The 15,451-nt window shown below is 38.2% G+C and overlaps 1 protein-coding gene across 1 annotated transcript in view; it reads right to left on the bottom strand.

The window, feature by feature from the left end:
• ADAMTS5 (ADAM metallopeptidase with thrombospondin type 1 motif 5) overlaps positions 1–11,966 on the bottom strand; it is a 149,082-nt gene extending 137,116 nt beyond the window's left edge. Inside the window, exon 1 of the mRNA XM_021550158.3 lies at positions 11,891–11,966. Coding sequence (XP_021405833.2) covers positions 11,891–11,966 — 76 coding nt within the window. The remainder of the gene's footprint in view (positions 1–11,890) is intronic.
• Positions 11,967–15,451: the final 3,485 nt, after the last annotated feature.

The following is a 15,451-nucleotide window of genomic DNA, read 5'->3' as shown; positions in this document are numbered from 1 at the left end:
TGTAAATGAATATGAATTTAATGATAAAAAAAAGAAGCAAACATTGCAATATAATTCTTCCATGAAAGGTTCATTTCATGCTTGGTATAGAAAACACAATTCAGGTGTATCAGAAATTATTCAGCTGTCACAAAATTTTGACAACAAAGTTGATAGGATAATCCATATTCAAAAATCCCCTGAACTGCTGCCTAACTGCTTAATCTCCAGTTGTAAAATTTTAGATACCTGGCAGCAGAGAGAGTAAAAAGGGACAAAGTGTTTCCCCTCTTGATCATAAATATTTGAAATCATGCAATGGATTCCAGTCACTCACAACATTAAATGCTTTATATTAGATTGACAATTAATAATTGCATTATTGTAATTATCATAATTTATCAGTACTGTGCATCTGAAACCTAGCTAAGCCACAAGCAATTTCTATTTTTCCCCCTTTTCACTCCTTTGTAATACCCATGCTTTTTTTTTTTTTTTTTTTTTTTCATGGTCTCAGGCCAGAGATACTTTTAATTCTCTATGCAGGAGACAGAGAAGTCTACTGAGTTGTGCCAAAAAGCTGGAAGACCTTAACTGGCTGGCAGTGCAGGAAAACAGAAATATAAATCAGGTTTATCAGTTGGAATTTTCATTATTATCACATAGAGTTTGATAGGCATATTACTGCTGCATAAATGTGATAAATTTGAGGGATTTTGCCTATGTTTCAAGCCAAGAAATTCTAAATTTCCCCTTCATGCACCTTTAATTCTTTCAGTAATTCTTTCTCCTTTGATTGGACATCATGCATTATTTTCCCAGACATATTATTACTACTCTGGTTCTAGCCTATTTTATTTGTTGCCATAGTTTTGTCTATAAATATTTTCCTTATCTATTTTTTCTTCCTCCCTGTTTCTATTTGTGTCCTCACTCCTTTCTTGTTCTTTCTGTTCTCTTTGCTCTGCTACCCCTCTAACATCTGTCTGTTTAAACAGTTCCCCCTTTCTGTCTTTTGGGCAGAGCCCTTAAACATCTGTACACTTCACCATTTGGGGCAAGGAAGGGAATTCTCTTGACTACTTAGAACACATCAACTTATTAAAGAGTTCCAGGAAAAATTCCCCACAGAAGCTGCGTGTTTTCATCTGTTTATCTCCAAACTCACTGACCTGCCCTCGCTTTTTTATTTTTTTCCTTGTAAAACTCTATTTGAGTGAGCTACAAGCAATATCCTGAACTAAATAATGCTCCTGATGTCTGTTTCCTACCCAGCAGCTATGCAAACAATCCTTGCCCATTTGCAATTCAAGGCCAATGTCTGTAGAGTCAGGTATTTAAATGAGCATTTAGGTATTTAAATATCTTTCCCAGGTCCCTGAAAATCCCAGACGTGGAGGGATGTCTGTAGAAATGACACAAAGGAGGAGGGAGGGTTTAAAAGAACTCATTTTGGGGAGGACCAGATTCACCCAGCCATCCTTCTGGATGTGCTGTTCTGTGCCTTCTGGGCTCCTTGTCACCACTTGTGAGCCAGAAGCTGATGGGTTCAGACACTCCAAAGATCTGTGCTACTCTGCAGGTGTTGCATGTCCATCTCTCCTGATTCCCTTCTATCCTGCAGGGACACTGCTTGGAATGCATTTACTCAGTTAGGAGCAGAATTACAGAATATCCTGATTTGGGAGGGAGATCACCAAGTCCAACTCCTGCCCCTGCACAGGACACCCCAAGAATCACCCTCAGAGCATTGTCCAAAACTCAACAATAATTCCAGCAGTTCCTCTTTAGTTGCACTCCTCAAATGGGGTTATTTTTTTTTTCCCAGCCTTTGGCAACATTAAAAAAGATAACACCTATTTACATAAACTTGCTTCCATGGGCAATTTCCCTGGCAAGCACTGGAGCTCATTAATGTATCCTGGAGAGGTGGCTGTGTGCTTTGATTTCTTTTTTATTTTTTTTAGGTACTCCACAAAGCTCTCCAACTCATCCTTTCACCCAAATTATTTTGTCAGAGATATTTAGCCCAGCCACCCATTTGTTCTTGCAAGTGCCATCTGTCCCACAAAGCCAGCCCAGTGATCCTTTGCAGTCCTTGCTGCTGGGAGTGTCTTGCCTCCTGACGTGCATCAGATCCTTGGACTGCAGTCAACTCAGCTGACACAACCCCCAAAATCTGTGCATCACAAACCTCAGGGAGAGAAACTAAACCTGAAAAGTTCCATTGCAGATAAGATGATTTCCTACAACTTCATCTTTGTCAATCCCTAATCCTAACCTCCCTGCTCCCTGGCATGGGTTTTGCATGGAAATAACAAGACCCCTGCCCTTTCCCTCCAGTGGCCACACTGAAACCAGCCCACTGCTTCAGAGCTCCTTCATGGCTGTGCTTGGCATCCTGTCATAAAAATCTTCCTCCAAATTTCAGACATATTGCAGAAGATTCGAGGGCTAAAGGCAATATAAAACTGGAAGTTGGCCAATGAGGAAAGACCTATTTGTTTCACTGGCCTGATGAACATTCAATTTATTTAAGACCAGGCTGAAATAGGTCCCTGAAGGATGATCTAATAAACCTTTAAAAGTGTCACCTTGCAGTCAGCTTGCTTTATTGTAAGTCAATGATGGGACACTGAACAGATCCTTAACAGGCAGCAAGGATTTAAACATCCATTTAAGAGAGGTTTAACTGGTGCTTGCCACCACTTCTACATGGGTGATATGTGTTATTTCTTGCACTTTTATGAGGTTACATAACATCAAGTTCATGTGGTTTGCTTAATGCTGGTACAAAACACAGCTTAGGAGGATGCAGCAGAAAATCTGTTTCACAGATGTTGGCTTTTCCTAGCTAGCCTGGGTTTTCTTACATGAGTGGAGGGTGATGGTGGTTTCAGAGATTCTTCTGCTGCTGATCATGTTAACTGCAAATTACAGAGCAATAATTCCACCAGAGCCTTCAATCAAGGACAAATTATGATGAGAGATTCCAAAATTAAAATGTTCTGACTACTTGTAGGTGAAGCTACTGTCTTCTCTTCTTTTTAATGTCACCTAATACCACCCAACTTTCACAAAAGGAATTTTACCAGACCATTTGAAAAGAGGTTTCCATAGCATGTTTCCAAATGCCTTGGAACTCAAACGACATAATTTAAACTTTTCTGAGACATTCTTGTCAAAGCTATATATTCTGCTAGCCCCTTATAATGTCCACATCATGAAAGTTTGTTTATATTTAGAAAAAATTTCTTACACTTGCTGGTCCATATTGTGTCTGGGCACTGAACCACCACTGTTTCTGCAGAAACAGAAATTCACAATATCTAATCATGCAATACAATTTGAAGTTTCTCTAGGTAATTGTTTCAATGCCCTGATATTGCAGCAGTTCTGCAAACCTTGCCTCTGGTTTGGCCAGGGAAACAAAATCCTGACTTCAGAAATCACCAGACTGCAAAGACAGGTGAAAAGGCTTTGTGGGTGTCATACAAATCAATTTCTAACAGATTAGCCCAAAGTCATCCCATCAGGTTAATAACCCACAAAAGTCAGGGAGCCTAGTTATATTTTAATGGTCAGATGTTAAACTTCAGGAAGCCACCTACACTTCTGTGCTATTGGCATTAGTCACAACTTAATCCTTGGACGTTTTAGCAAAATGATGGGTCGTATTTTCAAATTTTAATATTAAACCTGTTGGAACTGGTTCTGAGAATCTGAATGGTAAAATTGTTGTCATCCAATCAAGAAATAGAAGCAGCAACAATCATACCTATTTGTATGGGTATAAAACCTTCACATTTCTGAGGGTCACAATTGACTGAAATAAATTTTCACTAAGAATTTGACATAGAATTTTTCAGTAATTAAGAGTATACAGACTGCAGAAACCTAGCTCTGCACAAATTGGCCTTTGCAGTCAAAAACAGGGCTGAAATATCTCTTAAAATAATGAGGTATGTTTTCTAATTCTTCCAGTTCTCCTGTATCTAAATGCAGTCAGATATTACAGCAATGAGCCCCAGTATATATTATGTATATACCTAGTCAGAATATTTCTTTTAGTCATTAACACGATTTTTAAACAGCGTCTTCATTGCTGAATTACTCGCAAGAACAAGTTCCAAACACCATGGAGCTCCTGAATGCTGAGCAGCATTTTGGCTGCCTATATCCATTTTTTAACAGTCATCTCAAACCACCACCAATTCAAACTGTATTTAAGGTAAGCATTCTTACCACACTAACAAAAAATAATGGGAAATTGAGGGCCAAATTTTTCTCCTCAGACCAGCAGAATAGAAAGAAGCCCAATGTATTCCCTTAGTCTGATCTCTAAATGCAAGCTCTGTATGCACTCAGATCAAGCCAAAACAGGTTATTCCTGGTTTGTGCTTCTGCAGTAACTGCACCCCTACCTCCACACTGACTCTCTGGATGCAGAGAGAGATGGTAAAACATTACTAATTTTAGTTACATTTACATTTTTCTTCTCCTGTAAAAGCTGTCAGTGTTTAGTGATAGTAGCACTCAGCACTCCAACATTTAAAAACACCTCTCTTTTGCTACAGCAATTTCCAAGAATGAAGGTAAAGCTGCAGGAGACACTTGCTTTGTTCCCACAGAAGCAGCACCTTGCCAATTTGAGGTCAAACACCAAGTTAGAGGCGCTGAATTAAAATTTAACCTCTGGTTCCAAACTGTCTCATGTGGGCATGCTGGCAAGTCATGCACATCACCGTGGGAGCGACCTGGGGACACTGAAATCATTGACCTGTAACCTGGGAATGACTTTGCTGGTAAAACATTGCCTTTCCTAGTTAAAAAACCCCCAGAGGACAGCACTGGGGGGCAGGCAGGAGGGAAATGGTAATGTCATTTTCCTATCTGCCAGGTGAGGGGCTGCACATCGCTCAGCTTTGGGTATAAAGAACAAAATGTGCAGGAATAGATGAGATAATGACCCCAGAGCAAACATCACTGACTTCACTGAGCTGTCAGGATTCCAGAGGTTGTGTTGTGGACAAGCTGGAAATGAAAAAAAACCAGTTGCCTTTCTGCTCTTTCAGCTCTAGCATTTGCACCTTGAGGACCTTGTTTTGTGATTTTGCTGTGACACCCAGAGCACAGATCTGGGCTGCAGATGCCATCCTGATATTCCATCCTTCTTTTTCAGGGCCAGATAATTTCCCTTTATTGGGAAACACTGTGTTTGTCAGACAGAAAGGAAACACTTGGCACCTGTACATCTTATTTTTCTGTCTCCTCTCTTTCTCGTTCATTCATGACTCAGCTAATTCAATTTATATATATTAATAACTCAACCTATATTTATTTTCATGAAAATTGAGAATTCAACTTCACATTTAATATTCTTGATTGTGACAAAAACTAGTTAATTAAATGACTACATTTAATTACTAGTTAATTAAATGACTACATTTAATTTTTTGCACATTCTTGTTTCCTGGTTCCACCTGGGGAATTTCTGCAGATATTCCCTAAGACAGTCATTCCCAAGAAACAAACAACTCTGGCTGCATCACATATAAAAACACGAACCTCATACAATGTTTTATTATATTAGTATTTTAAACAAAAATATTTCTGAGAACATGACATAATGATTCTTGGGGGAAAAAAAATCTTGTTTGCATCAGGAGTGCAAATGTCATGATTTCTGCCTGCAGCAGTCCATGGAATTTTTGCTAGTTCTCTAAAAATTTGCTCCATCTTTTGCCTCATTGATTTCTAAATAGAAAGTAATTGTATTATCTGCTGTAAGTATTAATATTAATAAGTATTAGCTATAATTCACCACATTTCCTTCTCTGTATTAAAATTTGTACACTTTCGTGTGAGTTTTGATATGGTTTATTTTCATACTGGCCCACAAACCTATTTTAGGTCTCTCTATACCTAGGAAATGTCAGCTAAAGAAAATACGACATCATGTCCACTCTATTGCTAGCAGAAAATCAAGTATTTGGCGTAGTTCAGTCATTTCTCAGGGGGAAAAAGGAAGAAAATGGACATCAGTCTACAAACTGTCAGAAATGTGGCTTTATAAAGCAGAGGACAGCTCGAAGGCAGCTGATGGATTGCTGCCGCCCCGTGATCAGAGACCCATTGGCACTGAACACACTGAAAATCAGTTTGGCAGAAACGAGACTGAGAAAATACTAAAGTTCCAGGCACCCCTTGTTTCTGTGAAAGCTCCTCCTGTTAAATATTAGTGCACTGAAGTTGTGGGACAAAGAGAAGGACGGCAGAGAGAAGGATGATGAAGTGTGTGTGTGTGTGTAGGAGCTGTTTGTTTATCTGCCTGCCTTTCTTTCGAAATCAATCTCCAGAAAGACTTCCCTGCAAAATCTCTTTAAAAACATAAGATAGTGGTTCTCTTTCACATCAGCCATGCTCCTGGGGGAATTCAGTGGTTCCAGCAGCAGATCCTGGCCCACAAAAGCATCAGGAGCCTTTCAGCTGGGGAGCAATGACACAGCTCCAGCACGGATCTGATAAAGCCCTGGCCCCGAGGTTCTCTGGGGAAAATGAGTGCTCTGCTACTTTATTTCACTAATTAAACCTGAAATGTCCCTGTCCTGGCTGCTGGGTGGGCTGCCAAGATTCACTGCCCTTCTTCTGTGTGTCCCTGACCTGCCATTGGTGTCAGCTGCCTCAATTAGACTGCCAAAAAAATCACAGGGCAGTGGGGACCCTGCCAGACACACAGCGTCCTTCCACTACTCTGTTTGCAACAAGAGACAAACAATCATTTAACTCTTCTCTGTGTCTCCATCCTTTGCTGCTTTCATAAGATCAGTTCATGTGTCAAGTCTCCCACTTTATGTTCCTTTATGTCCTTCTAGACACGAGTTTTTCACAAGGTGGAACATCAGATTGACAGAATTTTCAACAAGAATGGCAGATTTTTTCACCTACAAAATCCTTATTTTTTTTTCCTTACAAAATCCTTAGAAATTATTTTTATTTCTCCAGCACCCACAGCACAACCAACCAAACAAATCAAATATCCTAGGAAGGACCATGTTTGACATAAGCAGAAGTTCATATTGATATATTCCCTATGGCCATTTTCCTTTTGCAGATAAATCACTCAAATCTCTACAGTCTCAGGAAGGGCTAAACTTGAAGAGAAAATCTCCATCTCTTAAACAGACACAGTTATATGAAAATCTCTTCCTCTTCTAATGCAGATTTTGAAAGGATTACCTGAGTTTTCCAATAAAAAAGTATCTAATTCAAAAGGTAATCAAAGTTTGGTTATATTGTGGAATTTATGTTTGGCACCTTTAATAAACCCAATCACTAATGCTTGGTCTGAGGACATGAAACTAAAAATGCCTTCTTTTGATGGCACTGATTTTTGAGAATGCATTATTCAAGTAACAAACACTCCTTTTTATGGAGATTCTATCCTAGTAAACACATCTGTAGCTTTTGATGAATAATAAAAAAAAAAGAATAACGAAAGAAAAAGGGAAAAAAGAATTTTAATCCTTGAATTGCACATATATCCTATATTTGGCAAGCAGTTTTAGGCTCCAGCCAAGTTTTGATGACTGAGAAATATCTCTGTGTGAGCTTCATTAGTGAGAGGACTTAGTCTTATAAAATCCCCTGGATACTGACAGAAGATAAAATGATCCATGCCTGCTAAAAGGGATTGGAATGGAAATATCTGAAATATTTGAATTTGAGATAAATATTGATAAGGTAATTTGCCATCTCTTTGCTAAAAGCACAAATTACATGTTCTGTCTTTAGTCTTTCCAGCAAGGAGGGCACATCCAATATTCCTGAGCAAAATCCTTCCAACACACAGCAAGATTTCCCTGGAATTATTAAGATTATTTGCTGGTATAAGTGAAGAATATATTCTACCTTTGATGGCCACTGCACTTTCCTCTGACAGAATTTCCTGACTTTTTGGGTGGGTGTCCCAGATCTGGCAGAGATAATGAATTTTCTCCCTGGTAGCTGGTCTGTTTTGAATTTAGGATGAGAATGGTGTTGATGGAGATGTTTTAGTTGCTGTCAGGGTTAAACCACAGCACTTGTTGCTTCTAAAGCTGTGACCACAGAACTTGTCACCTCCAAACTCGCTCCTCTCCCTTCCCCAGAGCTCTTCTCACCAGTCCATGGCAAGGATCCCATAGAACACACAGAAATAGGACATTTCTGGGGTTCTGCCAGGGTCCCAAATTTAGGATTTTTAACACATAAGACAAGCCAATGGTGCTTGTACTGGGCAGGGCTGCAGCAAATTTCATGTGTCCAGCCACAGCTCAGTCACCACCCCTGAGCACAGATTTCAGTACTCAGGTGATTTTTTCTCATTGCTTTATTCCACTGACCTGTTATTCTGCAGTGAAATCATTCTGAAATACTGAATTTGTGAATCAGAGTGAATATTCATTGGAGCATTTACAGCCCAGTGCCATGCAGTGTTTTTTTTTTTTTTTTTTTTTCTGAAACAAACCCAGCCAAAAGAAAAATTGAAATAAAAAAAAAAAGAAAAAAACCCCATCAGAATGCAGTAAGTTTTCCTTATTTTCTCTACAATTTTTATAGTGCAGAATCTTTTAGAGGAGTAGCCAAAGGGAATAAATGGATTAAAGTCACAGCTTTCCATTGTTTCAGTTGTAACTGAAACAAAATGAAAAGTGATACAGAAAACATCCAAACTCCCTCCAGAACAACTTTTGCTGCACCAACAGAGTTGATGTTTATTTAAATATTGAAGGGTGGATAACAGAATAAAATTACCTAAAGCATTTTGCTGCATGTTGACACAATCTTAGTTAACTCAATATCAACAAAACTCAAACACACATGAAAAGAAAAGCAGTTTAAGAGAGACTTTAAATAGAAGGAATAATAAACAACATTTATGTAAAGAAGATGAAGAAAATTTTTTTTAGGATTTAAATGTATTTAATACCCTAAACAATGTTGGCTTATTTACAAATCCCTTATAAATTCTAGGTATGGGGAATGTGTTGATATATTGAGGGAACTTAAAAGGAAAAACAGAGAAAAAGTGAACGTGGTGTGACTGTATCACCCATAAAGCTGTGCCATAAATGTACAATTCTAACATTCATGGCATCATAAATCAGAATTATATTGATATTCAGCTAGGATGATGAAAAGTAACAGGGGTGAATTAGCATGGGTAGAATGAATTAGTCAAGATGGTAACAAAATAATGGAAAAGTAGGAACATGGAAAATATGATGCCTCCAATAGTTAGGTAATGTATTGAAAAGCAGAGCAGATGAAAATTGTGTATATACATACATTAAAAAATTCTCACAGTTGCTGCCAGGAATCTTAATTTTGCCCAGAGCCATGGATTATTAATAAAATAGCCCAATCTAAACAAAAATAAATCCATTGTGTTTGGAAGATGAAAGAATTATAAATTGTTGTAAAATACCATTTCTCTGAATTGAGCAGCATCCAAGTCAACTTTATAAGCAACAGCTGTGAAAAAATTTGCATGGCAAAAAAGGAAAAAAAAAGAAAAAAAGGAAAAAAAATAATTCAGAAACAAAAGCAACCACACAGTTGGGGAATAGATGTTCTGGGCTGTTGCTCTCTTGTCTGCCAGAGCAAATATTTGGTGTCAACATGGACAAATAAATATTGTGTGTCTGAGTCACCATTTCAAGCACAGAACTGCTCAGTCAATGGCAATGTGTATTAATAGGATTGCAATTCTTTCCCAGCATTTTCCATGTATAAGCAAGAGCCTTCAGGAAAAAGAAACAACAGAGGCTGTCCATGTGTAAAATGTGAGGGAAGGGTGTTGGGCTGCCATCATTTTTGCTATTTAGATGTGTACTTCTTAAGGTTTTTAAAGAGGTGCCTCTGCTTGAATTAAAGTGCAAATGAAGTCAATAATTTGGATTTTTTTAAATAGTAAATGTGAAAGATTGAGAGAGAGAGAAACAGAAAAAGAGGTGGAGAGAGGGGAGAGAAAGAGAGTGGCAGAAACAGAATAAATAGAAAATATCACCACTTCATGGATCCTAAGTAGCTATTTTTTTCTTGTTGTTCTTGAATAGTAGTGGGCAAATGGCTTAAACAGTTGTACAGATTCCACAATGATTTTATTCTGCTTTTTATTTTTTTTTTTTTTCCCTTCCCAAGCCTTCATTACATCACTTGGTGCTCTCTGGTACCAGGCTGATGAAGGAATAAAAGCCATTGCAAAACTCTCCAGAATGCTGAGAATGCTTTCACTTTCCATTTTATGGCCAGTCTGCATTTATATTTGACAATTTTGGTTCAAGAAACCTGTCCATGTTGACTGGGTCAGCAATTATTTTCTGGTAAAATGAGTTCAGAATCAGTATAAATTCACAAATTCATAAATTCAATTTGGCTTCCTGAGTCTGCAAACTGACAAATCTCTGCTTTTGGTGGTTTAATGATTTACAGAAGCAAGTACATTTCTGAGAAAATCACAGGTAACAGGATTTTCATGCACATGGCACAGCAAAACAAACAACTTCACCAACAAATCAAGACCAAAACATTCTCACAGGGAGAGTCCATCTTTGTAAAACTTTGGGGTTACATTCTTAAACAGGAACAAAGCAACATTTTTTCCTCAATGAAAACTATACTAGCACATTTTTTTAATCTCAGGAGAGAATACCTTTATCATCCTAGCAATTGTATGCCATTGTTTTTCTTGTATTCTTGCATAAGCTTGTGAAACAAAACATTTTACATAGAAACCTGGACACCTGACACCAGAATAGTATCAAGAAAGTTATGAATATAAAAGAGTTTGACAGAGGAAGCAAAGGGCAATTTCAGTAGCACATAGCACTTCATTAGTTACCGGGTGTCTACAGCATCTTTCCAAAGCAAGGAAGAAGAAGTGCAAGTCTAAATTTGAAGAAGTAAAACTGCTCTGTTTTATTTTTGCTGTATAAAATCTTCAGTGTTTTCCTCAGTCCTGTGGGGCCCAGGACTGAGAAATCTATGCTCAGATCCCCACACTCCTTAAAGACTGAAACTTAAGGAACTGTATTCCATAAATACAGTGGGTTTTTTTCCCAAGTTTTTCCCCAGTCCTTTGCAAGTGATGCTCTCTAACAGTTGTATGTATCATCCTAAACCCTTTCTGAATGCTGAACAGGAATAATCCTGAATTTCCCTCACGTATTTTGAAGGCTATTCTGCAAGGAGATGAAGCTCTCCATCTATTCCCAGGATTTTCATAACTTTCCTACACAGTTCCCTGCTCAGGCCATCTTGAGCAGCTCAGCCCAGCCTCAGACCTCAGGGTAACAGAGCTGCACATTTGTTTGCCATTCATGGAAAGCATAAACAGCTGAGGCTTCAGGAAGTCTATTCACAAGCATGAGAGCCTGACAATATTGGGCACATGTGGACATTTCTGAAACATCCAGCAGCAAATTCAGAGCTTCTTTGGAGCTGTTACAGAAGCTTCATATTTTTACAAAATAATCTGTTCCTTTCCATTACCCCACACTCCCCTTGCTACCCAGATTTCACCCTGGGTTCATCCTTATTTGTGCAGGGGAAATTAAGATGAGGAATCAGGGGCTGCTTTTAGCACTTTTGCAGAATCCTAACCTTGCCCTGAGAAGATCTTTAAGAACTCTTTTGCCGTGTCTCTACAGCCTTTAAGTTTGTTTGAATACAGACGGGATATAGGAACAGTTTCTAAGAAATTAGTGTCCCCAACTCTCTCCACAGGGACAAAGCCCCTGGCATATTTGTTCTGGTTTTACATAATTGCCTTTGATCTGTATTAATCACAGTTCCTCTAAATGTTTTTATCTTGCAGTTCACTAATTTCCTCTAATTACAGATTTTCTGAGGGCTCTCAAAGTCTTACCTGCAATTGGTAGAAAGAGGAGTGGAAAGCTGGGCAGCTCCTTTGCCATTGCCTCTGTGCTGGGTAGAGGGCCCATCCCTCATCCCACACAAAGCAGTTGAACTCCTTTATTTCTACCATTTTTCAGAATTAGGAGATGGTGGGGTGCAAGGATGTCCTTACAGTCCTGTCCTTCTGCACTGATGTTAGGGATCATGTGCAGACTTTGAGCAGCCACCTCCTGAAACAACTCCTGGGGGAAAAGCTTCTGTGCCTTACAGGACAATTCTTCATTCCTCTTTCAAAAACAAGGCAAGAATGGCAATGTTTTATTATTGCTTACAGCCACGATGAATGTGACAACAACTTCCCCTTTTTGGAATGTCAGTGAAGAGGAAATAAACCTTTGTGGGGACCACAACCACCACATTTGGGGCTCTGGCAAGGTCTCAGAGGGACTAGAAGCATTAATATGTCAGATATTCACAGTGAAGTTTCTTTTGAGAGGAGCTGGCTTTCTCTAACATGAACAGTTAGATTCAATAACAATGCCTGTTGCAACCTTTAGGGCAAAAAACTTCTCCCTGTGCTTTTGCTCTAAATAAATTTCAATCTGATACAAATATTCCTTCCTTCTTGACCTACAGCACTCCTTTTTGAATCTAAAATTCAAGGCTTGACTCATAAAATTGACACCTTATTTGGTTTAAAGAACACAGGTGTTTGATTTTGCTTAAAAGTTTTTAAAGTTGCTAAAGATTTTATGTAAACACAGCTGTAACCTCAGGTGAAAAAAAGCCTCATCATATATCAAAGCATCCCAGAAAAAAAAGATAAAATCACTGATATTTATGTTGAAACTGCAGATAGGCAAATGTTAGTCTTTTCTGTACAGGCAATTTAACATATAGGCACAAGAACACACCTAACACTTAAATTTAAATTTAAACTCAGATTCCCTTTGCATAAAAACTGAATTTTAGGAAATTAAATCCTGCTGCAGGTGGGAATGATGTTTCTTGGCCACCATATAGGATGTAAAGTAGGTGCTGACATGTGACTCACAGACTTAAAGAGTGGTAACATTAAAACTCATTTTACATTTCTGAATATTCTGAACAGAAAGACATCTTGCATTGAAGCCTTCAAAGTACCTTTATGATGAAAGAATGCACAGCTTCTTTATAAAAGGGCTTTTTATGATTTAAGGCCTGTTTTCTCTTTGATAGTCAATAAGACTGAACTGCTTCTGAAACATTTCCTCATTTCTTTTTAAGTGAAGGCAACTGACTGGAGCCAACTCTTCATTTCTCCTAAACAAGCCACTCTAAGAAGATTCTTAAATGAATGTAGAAAATTCTTAAATGAATGTAGAATCCTAGAGGGAGGAAAAAGCAGGGAAGATTAGAAAGAGGGGTGTACTCTGAAGCACTACCTTTTCACACTAAAAAAGCTGGATTGAAACTATAAATATTTAACTCTAGTGAATTTTTGCATGAAATGATTTTAAAATTTTATATATGAAGCTGCACCAATTGCCAGAGTGCATTGAAAGATTTTTTTCCATTGTCTTCAGGTTTCACTCCATAGGCACTATGTGACCTCACATCTGTTTCCATACTGAGTTGCCATGGAGCTTCCTGGTGATGGAAATCTCAAACAGGCTGAGACAGAAAACATGCACGTGGATCAGTGTCCTGGAAAAAGTGACTGGATACCTTTTGACTTGCACTAGATAGAGCAGAATTAAAAGGAAATCCAGCAAAAAGGTACATGCACGCTCGCCTGGTGTGGAAATTAAAGCAAGGAAAGGGGATATTTGCTGAATAAGAATATGGCACATGAAATTATACTCTTATTTATGTCAGTGGAAGGTCTAGCCCAAAAAGAACACCTATTTTTTAAAGTGATTCAATCATAAGTGGCAGAACTTCAAACTACAATTTTAGAGAACAAAGTCCCTCCTTTTTTCACTGTCTCTAATTGTACAAAAACAATATTATCCATGACAGGAAAAAGTGTTCACAGTACACGAGAATGAAAATGTTAATTCTGAGATGGGCAACAGTGAGGTCTGAAATCAAAAGTCTATCTCTGAAAAATACTGAGGTATTTTTGTTGCAGCAACAAATCAAGAGGATAGGGAATAAGGAAGAAAAGTAATTTAATGTGTTATTTACATCCAGGATTTTATCTTCTATTCTGATATCCCTTATTAAATCCACAAACAGATGCAACCATTTTATCAGTTTCTGTGTAAGACGTTTGTTCTAAACCAAGTTCAGACAAAAGATGCCTGGGAGAAAGTGCATTTCCATTTCCATTTCCCAGGGAGGATCAGACCACTGAGATTTCCTCCGTCATTCCTCCTCCTGATGGACACTGGGAATGAAGGAAGCAGCAAGACCTAACACCACCTCCTAGCATCCTACAAACTGCTCTTAATTGGATGCAAATCCTGCCTCAATTCTGGTTTAATTACAGTCCTAAATGCTGGCCTTGCTTCAAAGGAGCTCTCCAAAGAGCTGGGCTGAGTTCTGAGTGTCCCAACTTGCAGAGCATCCCCACAAAGGATAAAGGATTTATGGGTCTGGATCTCACCCAAACCAAATTTGGAAGGTACCACTCAAATTTGCTTTGAACCCCGCATTTCATGCAAACCTGTTGAAAATCCAGGTGAATCAAAACCAGTGCAAAAACCTGTTTCTGTATCCTCTTGTGAACCTACACTAATTCAGCATTTCAAATCCATATTTGATAATTTCACTTGGTTCTACAAGGGCAGGGACGTGACCCTGTAAAGGCAGAGGCCTAACTTGGTCATTTTTGAAAGAAATTCAATAGGAAACAAAACTGCAATGCAACATCTTGTCTAACACCAAAACTGTGTTTAATCTCTATGTCTAAGGACAAGATTATTTTCCTTTTTTCTTTGTCTGTCAGGATTTTACTTTGATGCAGAATTGATATTTCAATGAGAGCCAATTGAAAATGAGAAGTTATGTGGTATGAATATCTAATCTTTGATGAATGAAAACGTGGATGCAAATCATGCTTTAAAAGGTATTTGAAAGAAACAAACAAAAATCATCTTGATTATGCATGGACCTAAAAATGTGGAAGATTCATAGAGTTTGTTAAAGCATTTTCCAGTACGATGGTTCCTCCTTTATCCCTTTTCCACAAAGTGTTACTGGGATTCACTTTCTTTATATTTTTAAATTCAGATTGTGACCCTCTTTTCCTCTTCTTTCTTTTCTGTTTTCTCTGTCAGATGGAATCTCATCCTGCAAATCTTTATATTGCTTTAATATAGATTGGAGTGAGCTTTACTAAAGAAGAAGCAGATTGCTGAACTCTTTTTGGAGTAAGTTCCATTAGCACTTAATCCAGCTCCCATGCACTACATCATGATGTCACCCAGAATATTATAAGAAAGACTAAAATGTGAATATTTTTACACTCTATGTTTTTAAGGCTGCAGCCTTGATGGCTTTAGCAGACTCATTGTATTTATTACCTCTGATGTTACTTTAGCTGCCTAGAGCTGATTTAAATTCAGTATTTGGAACTGTATTTTCT

The sequence above is a fragment of the Lonchura striata genome, chromosome 2 (assembly GCF_046129695.1).
Source record: "Lonchura striata isolate bLonStr1 chromosome 2, bLonStr1.mat, whole genome shotgun sequence".
In the NCBI taxonomy this organism is placed as follows: Eukaryota; Metazoa; Chordata; class Aves; order Passeriformes; family Estrildidae; genus Lonchura; species Lonchura striata.
This window is presented reverse-complemented; position numbering and strand designations above follow the sequence as displayed.